Genomic DNA, 12,885 nt, shown 5'->3' with positions numbered 1-12,885 from the left:
TGCTCCGGTAAAAGGCTGGTGGATGATTACCATTCTGGAGATCAAACTATAGTCTCGCAGCACGATGTCGCGATGTCATGATGTTACCGTTGTACGGGCGTCTGCATCTGAGTCCAGCCGTTCTGAGTCGACGGATAACCGTCATCGGGTGGATATGCCTTCCATGACGTCCTATCGTGTTGCTTGCTGTCATCGTCGTAGTTCTGAACCGGTCACGGATGTGGTGTCGTCGAATCTGCCGATCTTGGCGTGGGGTCGTAACGGGACGTTGACCAGGTCGTGGTCGATCACGGACACTCCAAGGTCTGTTGATGACGTTCAACAAGTCGTCCAATAGTTGATGGATGGACTCTGAAGGTCCTAGCAACTTGGCTTTGCGAAGTCCCCCCTTGAGCCATGCCCAACGCTCTCTCCATTTGTTTTTCTCTGAGTGATGGCATTCTTATTGTGACGAGGAATATGACACCCTTACGTGGATTTTATGTGTCCACATACTGGCATTTCACGTGCATTGCATGCAGCATGATTGAGCATGTAGTGAACGCATTTCACACTATTTTGTATGTTCAGAAATGAGATTTTACTACTTAATTCCCCATACCGTTCTTATCCCGAAAAAGTACTACTACGTCCCTGAATACTCTAGAACAAAATATGAGAGTCATGACATTTGGTGCACGTTATTTTCGTTTCATTATTTATTACTTTCTAGTTATTGACCGTGTTGCCATAGAACTGGTATAATAATCAACGCGACCTAAAGTGGGGAATAAGTCAGTTATACCCACACTTACTCGGTGTGTCGGTGAATATCCCAACAGTTTTGGTCGTGAGAACAACATCGGCTTTGCCTCAGAAGCCCCACAACTAAAACTGTAGAAATATTTACCAATACATCGCGTAAAGTGTGGGTTGAACTATATATTACTTGATCACTACGCCATTCCCACATGCACACATAATACGGGATTGTACAAACATATTTGTAGGACTAAATGTCAGTAGTGTTGAAGTGACTGCCAGTAACACGGTCATCTTCTGACACTATGGGCTGAGGATGGTGGTTGATAAATATCCGATGGAACGAAGTAAGGAACACATGAAATTGTAGAACACATTTTACTTACTACCAGCATAGTAATATCTAGTTTTCATACAAGACTGAATGTCAGTGGTGTCGAACTCACTACCAGTAACATGGTCAGATTGTGATAAAATAAACTGAGGGTTCTGGTTGCTGTCATTATTTGGTGTTGCTATTTGTGTGAACCCTTCGTTCTTTCCATCATTATACAGAAAGAAAGAAAACCCACTGTCACCACAAAGACTAATCCTCCAGATATAGTAGGATGTTATTCATAGACAGGACAGTACCTACCATGACCTTTGATGCACCAATTCGGGACAGTGATAGAGACGAGGGCTATCCATCCAGATACTCATCGCACCTCAGGCGAGCGCTCTTTAGTGATCTACATCCCGCACGTTTAGTAAATATACAGGTGGTGCAGTTAGGATGAAGTAGTATTGTGTCGTGCCCGCATAGGCCATACATATTTGACGCATTCACTTATTTCAAAGAAAGACCCTCTTCCTCGGTGTCAACATTGTCAGTGCGCCACATTTTGTCAGCGTGTCATCATCTGAAGCCAACGAGAAACGATATGTTTGGCAACAGATATGTTTTAGAATGTTTTAAATTCCACCCAGAATTAATTAATTTGAAAAAAACTAAACTTTGTTTTATGAACACAATTTTACAATATATGTACCTTGATATTTGTATGTTGTAATGAAATTTTCCCAAAAGCTCTTTACACTGTTGTTTTACATTATTATATAAATTGTATTCTTATTGTATATAATGTTTCTATATACTTACGTTTTTGTGCTGGAATGTCGTTAAAGACTCATTCATTCTTTACCAAATACGTAATGTAATGTTAAAAGTTAAAACTAACCTCATGTTTAAAACATTCATTTCATAGAAAGTACTCCCCCCAAAAAACAACCAAACAACAACAACAAAAACAAACGAAAACAAACAACAAACAAAACACACACACACACCAACAAAACCCCAAACCCCAACACAAAACAACGTTCTCTCCTAACATATATGAAAACAGCGACTAAATACATGTGCATAAAATAAACACTTACCTTCTGAGAGTTAACCAACATTTTCTGTTGTATATGCACATGCAAACCTGTCTTAAACGGTCACACAGAGTAGTAGACAAATGCAACCCCTAAGACAGGTAGCTGCTGATTACAGGCTGTCATATGTATAACATGTACAGTCTCTAAACTGTTTGTTTCTTTCTTTTACCGTCTGTACTGCTAATTAATTAATGATTGTATGCTCTATATAGTTTACCACAAATCAACTTTAGACATGACGTTAGAAATAACGAAATGTAACTAGAATGTATTAATTTAACCAGTTGGAATTCATTCTCTCACAAGGTTGTTTTCGTTTTCCATGTAATTATTTAATTAATTATTACTTCATGCGGTGTATCTACTAATGCCAACATTGGCCTACCCATAGGCATAGGCGTACGGGCTCCCATTTTTGTTGGGAGACAGGATGTGTTTTGCCAGAATTAAACTAAAAATGCACGAATCTGGATGACTACATTTATTCTTATCAGCATTACTATGAAACAGCTATATAGGGTTACAAACGAATCATTACGTATTTTTACATGGATTACAACTAATTCTGAAGGTAGAATGATGGAAATACATGGTAAAAAGGTATCAGGTTAGCACATTTTGTCCGAATATCTGTATAATTTGTGCCCGAATTTGAGGGTTCGTACGCTTATGCCCGGAGGCAATTAGATTCAGTCCAGAGTCATAGGCTCTTGACTGATACGAAGTAGAGATGTCATGACTAAAAGGACACTAATATTCGTGAATGTGTGAAGATCACTTATATGCTGCACCCTGTTTGTTCGTGTATACTTACTCCCGTGCTTACATCCAATTAAGGTTCAAGCACGTTGTTCTAGGCGCACATCTCGTAATATTATGGGTTGTTTGGTGTACATGCGTATGAAGCGCCTGAGCGCTACCTCAACATGCGGCTGAGCGTAATGATATCTTAACGCCCTCGGACCATGACAGTTTGATGCAGCCAATCAACTGATTGGTTTTCTCTCGTTCCATCCAGTGCACCACAACTAAACAAAAGCCGTGGTATGTGCTTCTCTATCTGTGGGAATGTGCATATAAAAGATCCCTTGCTGCATTAGGCAAAATGATGTAGGAGAAAATTGGATCGATCAAGCTGTCACCAATGGGGAAAATGGGAGAGGTGCATTGCTGGATTGGACCGACACACCGGGCCCAGCCTCTGGCAGGGCTGTCCCGGAGGTTAGACGGGGCATTTAGTTTAACCCACAGCTGTTTCCCCTTTGGGTTATAATAATGACGCTCTTTTCCATCTTTCTTATCTTGCAGTTGGACCAACTTTTCTCTCTTTTTTTTCAAATAATTATTAATTGGTTTCTGTTTCCCTCTCTTTCTTTTAATAGATCTCCCTGGATATATGGTAATTTAATTATATTTGCATGAATGCTTTTAATATAATCCAAATTGGATTATTTATGTTATATTTTATATTATGCAAAAGGACCTTTGTGAGTTGGCCCTTCTTAATGCCTGGCTTGTTTAATAACCTTGTTTGCTTTTTATAAATATATATAATACGGACTCCTGGCAGAATCCATTTTATTATTATTATAATCAAGGCCAGTGGTAAGGTGGAGGCCGACCTATTTTTATATATATGCTTAATATGAATGGCTTGCTCCTGTTTTATCTTTTACTACTATGTGAAGTGTTCCCTGGCTGTATGTATGATGTTCCTTTTTAATTTTTGTATTAATTGCATGTTTTTTATTACAGACAATTTTAATAATTAATTAGTTGTTTTAAGATGTATTAAACCTTGTATTGCTTGTTTTAACTAAATGTATAACATGTTTTTATTTTACACAATTAAAGTGGTCATAGGGTCAGATCGCTCCCTTGTGTGCTTGCGGTACTAAATAGTACTGTCGTGCACGCAGGGTATTTGTACATTAATGGCTTGTCTGGGCCATCCGTATAAGTGACACATTTGGTACAAAAAAATGTACCTGCGTCGGATGTGAGGAGGACTTTGAGGACTACCTATCCAAAACTTCATCCAGAATATGTTTCACCACTCCACACGGGCTCGGCGGCTGAAAATAAAACTACAAAAGGGATCATCTCCTATGACCCTAATTCCAACCACCACCTTGTGGTTTAAGACATAGCCATCACCTTATGGCTTATTACACATATGGTTGTCATAACCAAAACACACCTAGGTGTGTAACTGAGCCCTAAAAAGCTCCCAATTATATAACCTCTCACCACTGGCCGGTATGGCCTCCAATGGCTTTAGCGAGGGGGGACAGGTATGCCAGAAATAGGGCGGTAGGGCGTTGGCGATTGGGTGTTAGGGTTAGGGCTAGGTTTGTCTGGCCTCCCCTGCTCGCCTGCCACTCGCCGTGGGGGTCCGGCCCGGATCGGTGGTAAAAATCTCCACCCGGTTGTTGGACCGCAAATCTGGATTGAGCGCGATGCCCTGCCCAATCGTTAACCTTTCCTCCAGGGCTTAAATATAATTTAATAATAAGTAAAAATAAATTTAGAAAGCCCGATCAAAAATGGTGTCAACTAAATATTCCTAACTTAAAATATCATTCTATCTCTTGTTTTTTGGCAGACACATTAAAAAATGTTAAAGCCCCTGATTTAGTGTAAGTTTCCAAATTAGTCCCCTATTTTACAACCCCTCTCCCCCTGGTCGAATCGCTGGCCTTGCCAGGGGTGAGACCGGGGGGGGGGGGGTATGCCTGAACCCTAGTGGATATAGGCATGTAAAAACTGGTTTCAAGTTCAAGTTAGGCAAAATGTACCGGGTTTTCTCTAATGACTACGAGTCAGAATTACAAAATGTCTAACATCCAACAGCAGATGATTAATTAATCAATGTGTTCCATTCTCGCTGTCCTGGACAGAGCCCGGATAACCGAGGTGAGTTAGTTACGTTTTGTTGCCGTGTTGGTCTGGCGTAGTTGACATGACAGATGAAGGTGTGGGTTTTTTTTAACGACACGTTAAACAAAACAAACTTCATCCGTCATGTCAAGTACGCCAGACCAACACGGCAACAAAACATAACTCATCTCAGCTATCTGGGCTATGTCCAGGACAGTGTGTTAGTGGTTAATGAGACAGAAGTCGGTGTAGTGGCCTTACACCTACCCACTGAGTCGTTAAACTCGCTCTGTGTCGGAGACAGTACAGATATGCGAACCCAGTACCCACCAGCATCGTGTCCGATGTCTTAACTACTACACCACAGTGGCCGGTTGCTGCATATAATTCATGCTGTTTAAAATAACCATTTCATAGAACAGTAAACATTTACTGTGACTGCATAATACAGGACCTGGTACATTAGCGATTTGGGATCCAGTTAAGGTGGCCGCGGACCGCGTTAGACAGGTGACCGCTTCTTACGAGTGAATTTATATTAAAAATCGTTTGATAGGGGAAAGGGAGGGCTCTCTCTCTCTCTCTCTCTCTCTCTCTCTCTCTCTCTCTCTCTCTCTCTCTCTCTCTCTCTCTACGTATGCATGTATGTATGTGTGTGTATATATATGATATATACATATATATATATAATATATATATATAAATGCTGAAAGCGTTACAAATGCTGAATGGCGAAATTTTGCTACAACGGGTAGTTAGTAATTTTCAAGTGCATCCTTCAACAAGTTCAAGGTTGAATGAGCGATATAACCTGACTGGAAGTGTTCGTGACCGTCCCCGATCAGGCTAACTTCCGGTTACAAACGGCAGACAGAAAAGGACAGACAGATACGTCGTAGCATTGTTTCACACTGACTTATCCAACAATGAATCCAACAATGAATCCAACAATTGCACACATTTTCAGTTTCACACCACATTTGGAGTTTTCACAGTTTGTGTTAATTGCATGAAAAGATCCTCCTTATAAGCTCGGAAGCTATGTTTACATACGGGAAAACATCGTAGCATATTATAGTAATACATTCATAGATATACATTAGATACTTTTTAGTGTCACATTAAAACCAAATTGCGTTTTTATAGTTTGTCAGTACACATACACACACGCACGCACACACACACACACACACACACACACACAACACACACACACACACACACACACACACACACACATACATACACACACATATATATATATATATTTAAATCGATATAATTTGACATGTAAATTTATATTGTGGGCATTGCTGCTCACAGATTATTAATTGAAACGAGAAGATGGGCGACACTTAACCCAATTGTACCAGAGAATCGTAAGTGCGTTACATGGAATTTATTCAAAGAGAAATTCCAGTTTATGCTTGACTGTCCTGTGTACACACAATGATAGTATGACGGTTAGCCCTGTATTGATATAATGCTTTTGAAAAAAAAAAACATTTTGTACAATTAAGTCCTCTCCCCCTTCATGCAAATGAATAATTATAAACTTTGCCATATATATGTACCTACATATTGAGATTTAAAAATGTATTTTATCTATCTATCTATCTATCTATCTATCTATATATCGGTCTACCTACCTACCTACCTACCTACCTACCTACCTACCTACATACATACATACCTACCTACCTACCTACCAACCTACCGATATACTAGTATATATTTATATATACACATAAATTCCCAACCGGTTATTTAATTAATTGGTCATCAGAATGCCCCAGGATTAAAACACAAATAACAGGATAGGAAAAGGTACAGGTTGCGACTAGTACTAATCTAAATTAGAAACCGGAAGACTTATCCATCAAACTTTATTATTTTCTATAAAAGCTGCTCCGAGTCTCTGTCCAGTAGTCACATCTTTAGCACCTACCATAGCTTCAGTTGCAAAAGCCCAGGTAAGTGGAATCTTACTAGAACATTTTAAAAGTCAGATTAAGTTATGTCAGATCAAGATATAGGTTTTAAGGTGCACATTCAGAACAGGCTGTTGTACACGCCTGTCATGGGCGCAGGTGTCGACTTTTGTCGGCTCCTCCGTCCAGGTCAGGACACATTAAAGAGACAGTCCTGAGTTGGCTGATTGTAAAATTTTACAACTAATAAAATATTTCTACGATTAAACTTACATATTAAATATATTTTCTTGTTTATAATATCAGTGTTTGTATATTCAATGTGTTTCTGGTCGTCTTAATATTTGTAAGAAGCCCAACCTGGATTTTGTCTTAAAATAAATTCGTATGTACGAAAAAAGATATTTTAGGAAATAAAATGAAATTTTACCAAGTACAAATATTAGAATGATCAGAAACACGTTTAATATACAGCTGCTAATATTTTATGCAGAATAATATATGTGATATGTAAATACAATGGTTAAAAAGTCTCTGTTAGTCGACAACATCTTAAAAATTGCAGCAAACTCAGGCATGTCCCTTTAAGTCATCTAAAAACATTGAGATATACTTCTGCTCTGAGCGTGTTATTTGTGCAAATTGTATATTACGTCTGTTCTAAATTCATTACTATTGCAAATTGTATTTACTATTTTCGAAATTTAATAATCATGAAAATAGTATTTACTTCTCTTCTAATCTTATTTTTCGTGTGTAGAATATTAATTTTAACAGTAGAATAATACTAGAAGTACGCTTTAGACAAACACCATATGATTGTTTTTAAGTGGCTAAGTAGCTTTAAGACTCATACTTTTGTTTTCAAATCTAATCAAGTGAACTGAAGATCATAAACGTTTGTTATTTTGATTTTTGCTACTTTTATATCTGTTTATGACAAAATACTACACATTAATAATTCTCACACATCTGTTAATGACAAAGACTACAAATTAATAATTATTACACACAATCGTTGCATAAATAACTCGGTTATTTGGTTGTAATTTTTTTTATGGGAGTATAGTTGGGAGTATTTTCAAAGCAAGAATTAATAATTAATTTTGGCAGGATGCAGCCATTATGCAAGTTTGACAGTGCACCTTTAACATTATTATAGCAATGTAATGTCATGTTTAAACTTAAAGTTGACTTGCAAATAAAACATGAAAATGGAACTATTTTTGGCGAAATAATATATAAATATATATATTTGTGAATCAATGTATATTTTTTCCATCAGAATGCCCTCACCAGAGGTTTTGGAAATTACTAAACCACCCCCCTAACAATGTCACACGGCCCGCGGAGTGTATTTGAAAATTGATGGGGGGGGGGGGGGGGGGGGGGGGGGGACCGTCAGTACAACATGTATTTAAAGGTTTCGGCGCATGCTGTCCTGAAACATTTCGAATTCCATGTTTTAAAATACGGCATGACCAACCGTATAAGCACTGTGACAGGGAACAACGAACATGAGTGGTTTAACTATGTAACAACTGTTTGACCACGTTGATTATGACAGTTTTGTAAAGCAAGCATAAATGTTTCGCTTCATAACTGGAGGGAAAAAATATTACAAACATTAAATTAATTAAAAATGAAAGTACACTTTTTTTTTCACGATAGTGGACTACCTTTATCCGAATTTACGAGGATGTTAATAGTAACAGTGATGCCAAAATATTAATTTCCATTTCAGCCTTCAACATGATGAAAGTCGTAATCCTCGCTTTGGCTTGTCTCGCCTTGGCAACTGCCGTTCCCATGATGAAGTATGGCAAATATGGCGGTCTCGGTATGGGCTTCGGTGGATATGGCATGGGCATGGGATACGGCGGACTCGGCGGATTTGGCGGATATGGCGGATATGGCATGGGCATGGGATATGGCGGACTCGGCGGATTTGGCGGAGTTGGCGGTTACGGCATGGGCTATGGTGGATTGGGCATGGGCTTTGGTGGATACGGCATGGGCTATGGTGGATACGGAATGGGCTTCGGCAAAGGCGGATTCGGCATGGGCTTCGGCAAAGGCTACGGTTACGGCAAATGAAAAATGATGATGTACTACTAGGTAAATATAAACAATTATGTATTTCTAGGTTAAGATAAAACATGAAGTACTACTAGGTAAATATAAAAGCAATGTGCAACGCAGTAAATATATAAAAATAAACGATGTACAACTAGGTAAACATAAAAAAAAATGTATTACCAGCTAAATATAAACATGATTTACAACTAGGTAAATATAAAAAAAAAAAAAAATATTTATTACTAGGTAAATACGCATATATATATATAACCGAATACAATTTGGAAGTAAATATATCTTTATACACAACGAAATATTTGATAAGGTTGTGACGGTATTGCTTTCCTTCCACGAGGTCTTTTGAGGGGCTTCCTTTTTAGGACGACAGTCTGTCTCTTAGACTATACAACTTCCCTACTTTGCGTTAAACAGGTCTGCAACTTTCAAAACAATTGACGTAATATGATTTTGGAGTAATTTGTCAACATATTTCAATTTAATTATTTATGAAGGTAATAAATAACCCATGTAATATAATTTGAAGCAATGAACATAAAAACAAGTTTAGTTTTTTTATTATCCAAAGGCTTGTATTTTTGTTATATTAGGACGGGACATTGTCAGTGGTAAAGTGCTCGCCTGATGTGCGGTCAATCTAGGATCGATCACTGACGGTGGGCCCATTAGGCTATTTCTTTTTCGAGCCAGTGCTCCACATCTTGTCTAACAAAGGCCGAAGTACATGTATGCACTATCCTGTATCTGGGATAATGCATATCCCACGCTGCTAATCGAAAATAGTAGCCCATTGAGAGAGGTCAGCGAATATTCTCTCTATTTTTGTGACCCTTACACATATGTCCAACACCAAATAACAGTATTTAAAATTTGCTAAGTGTGTTGTTAAATAAAACATTTCCTTTTTTCTATTAAATTAATTATGTTGTATTAATTCCATTACATTTTTTTTTTTCAGGTGCTAACTCTGAAAGGACAATCCACCAAAGACTACAGTATTTCTGAATTTTAAAACCTCATTTCATGTAGGCGTTTACACAATAAAATTTGCAATACAAAACTGTGTTAGTTAATTTTAAACACGAAATCCAGCACGAACGACAGATGTCGGCTACCGGGTTGCAAACAGTTATTGTATATTATGTGTAAAAACGAAACAGGAAGTGCTATGTAAATCAGAACAGATGAACGTTAGATCCCTACCATTGCAGTGGCACTTTGAATTTAACAAATAACAAACCCGGTAGCGGCTGTTACCCAGAGCAAGTCTAACGACTCAGTGGGTGGGTTTAAGAACTACACCTGGCCCGGTAGCGGCTGTTACCCAGAGCAAGTCTAACGACTCAATGGGTGGGTTTAAGAACGACACCTGACCTGGCCCTCTTGCATTAACCACTAACCCACAGTCCTGGACATACAGCCCAGAAGGCCGAGGTGTAAGCCCAAGGCAGCGTCCTTGAACCATAATTGGGTATACGTATGGAAATAAATATAAATGAATGAATGGAATCTGTCAATCAATCAATCAATCCTTTGAAAGGTGCTTACATCCACTGGAGGTTTAAACACGTCTGTCATGGGCACGACTTCCGAGTTACTCGGTAAAGGTTTCAACTTGTATTTGCTACCAGCATAGTAATGTCTGTCTTTGTTATAAAGTTGTAAGTCTGACTGTCACTGGTGTCGGACTGACTGCCAGTAACATAGTCAGATTGTGTCACTATGAACCGGTGATGTCGGTTGCAGACACCATTTGCTATTACAGTTTGTGTGATCCCTTAGTTCTTTCCATCAGTATGTAGAAATAAAGAAAACCCACTGCCGCCAAATAGATGAATCCTATAGTTTTAGCAGGACAGTACATACCACTACGTTTGATATACCAAGTTTGGGCCACTAGTAGGGACGAGGTCGATCGATACAGAGCAACCCAGGCAGCGTTTTTAAGTGATCTGCGCCCCGTACCGTTAGGAAAAACGTGATTAAATATTAAAAACAATCCTTTCATAGATACTGAGAAATTTACACAGTGACTATGTACACATAGAAAATACTTTTCTACTAAAAGTTACAAAACGTTACAGACCTTCACTGTGGGGATTCGAACCACAGATTCTCAGTATGGGAGTCCGGGGATCTACCAGCTGAGCTAATAGGGAAATTCCTACTAGCTACTGCCAGTTGGAATACTTTATACCAACAATACTACATATACGCAAGCAAACCTGTGTCAAGCGACCACACAAAACAGTAAACAAATGCAACTGCTTAAGACACCAGGGCCTCGTTCCACGAAGCGATCTTAGCACTAAGATCACCCTAGTGCACAATGTAGCTATATACTTAAGGTGATCTTAGGGCTAGGATCGCTTTGTGGAACGGGGCCAAGGTTGTTTTCATTTTCCAGTTAACTATTGAATTACTACTTAATGCGGTGTATTGTCGTAGGATATGAATCTACTAATGTTAAGCGTAGCCTACCCATAGGCAATTAGAATGAATGAATGAATAAAAGAATGTTTAACAACACCCCAGCACCACGGTGAGGTTACATCACACGCAGGTGGATAGGCAATTAGATGCATTCCAGAGTCATACGTTCTTAATTGATACACAGTAGAGATGTCACGACTGAATAGGAACTAATATCTGTAAAGGTGTGACCTTGTTTGTTTATAATTATTATTTTCGTGCTTATATCCAATTAAGGGTCAAACAAGCTGTCCAAGGCACACACCTCAGCTATTAGGGATGTCCTTCCAGGACAGTTGGTTAGTGGTCAGAGAGGGAAGAGTCGGTATGGTGGTCTTACGCCTACCCACTGGGTTATTAAACTCGTTCTGGATGGAGACCGGTATCGAGGTGCGAACCCAGTACCTACCAGCCTTAAAAAGTTAAAGTTTGTTTTGTTTAACGACACCACTAGAACACATTGATATATTAATCATCGGCTCTTGGATGTCAAAAATATGGTAATTTTGACATGTAGTCTTAGAGAAGAAACCCGCTACATGTTTCCATTAGTATCAAGACAGCTTTTATATGCACCATCCACCAGACAGGATAGAACCTACCAGGACCTTTGATTTACCAGTCGTGGTGCACTGGCTGGACTACCAGCCTTAAGTCCGATGCTGCACCTTATCGCTGTTGTTTAAAATGAACTGTTTAAAATAACCCTTTTATAGAACAGTAAAAATGTACTGTGCTGTATAATATAGGATATGGCAGTTGAGAGATTTGGGATCCAATTTAGGTAGCCGATGACCACATTATACAGATGGCCGCTTCTTACAAGTAGCCGCTATCTATGTATATAGCGGTTATTGACAGAGTGTTTCTGTGTAGTCAATATCGTATATTAGGAATAAAAAATAGTAGTATGCGAGCCCCTGGTGAGCATAATACATCATTGATATTTCTAGTACAAATAAACGGACGATACTGAAAGACACGAGGGTAATAATTTGTTTATCATATATTATGATTTCAAGCTCCATAAGTCATTTTTGCATACTTTATACTTAACTATAATTCCAGTCAGCCATTGCTGAATATATAACGGGGTTTCTTTTCGATAGCGTATTCAATGTAATAAAAGTATGTGATATTTTTTAGATCACATACATTCAAAATTTTATAACTTTGCAAATTAGATGTAAATTAATCAGGTCACGGTGTAAATGGAATGCAAGTCCGTAGGAACAGTTGTCTGCCCAGATTTAATCTCCTAGGAATGAATGAATGAATGAATGAATGAATGAATGAATGTTTAACGACACCCCAGCACGAAAAATACATCGGCTATTGGGTG

General features: G+C 38.6%; 1 protein-coding gene across 1 annotated transcript; it reads left to right on the top strand.

Annotated features, from left to right (window-relative positions):
* Positions 1 to 3,316: 3,316 nt before the first annotated feature.
* LOC121383775 (keratin-associated protein 19-2-like) lies at positions 3,317 to 10,131 on the top strand. Its single transcript, XM_041513871.1, has 4 exons — positions 3,317 to 3,384; positions 6,949 to 7,016; positions 8,719 to 9,092; positions 10,030 to 10,131. The coding sequence occupies exons 1-3, from the start codon at positions 3,317 to 3,319 to the stop codon at positions 9,069 to 9,071; spliced, it is 489 nt and encodes a 162-aa protein (XP_041369805.1). The 3' UTR covers positions 9,072 to 9,092; positions 10,030 to 10,131.
* Positions 10,132 to 12,885: the final 2,754 nt, after the last annotated feature.

The sequence above is a fragment of the Gigantopelta aegis genome, chromosome 10 (genome assembly GCF_016097555.1).
Source record: "Gigantopelta aegis isolate Gae_Host chromosome 10, Gae_host_genome, whole genome shotgun sequence".
Taxonomy (NCBI): Eukaryota; Metazoa; Mollusca; class Gastropoda; order Neomphalida; family Peltospiridae; genus Gigantopelta; species Gigantopelta aegis.
This window is presented reverse-complemented; position numbering and strand designations above follow the sequence as displayed.

Coding starts and splice junctions, on each gene's coding strand:
- LOC121383775 (XM_041513871.1), top strand. CDS start 3,317: ATGGGAGAGGTGCATTGCTGGATTGGACCGACACACCGGGCCCAGCCT. Junction 3,385..6,948: donor CTGGCAGGGCTGTCCCGGAG/GTTAGACGGGGC, acceptor TTTCTATAAAAG/CTGCTCCGAGTCTCTGTCCA. Junction 7,017..8,718: donor CTTCAGTTGCAAAAGCCCAG/GTAAGTGGAATC, acceptor TTTCCATTTCAG/CCTTCAACATGATGAAAGTC.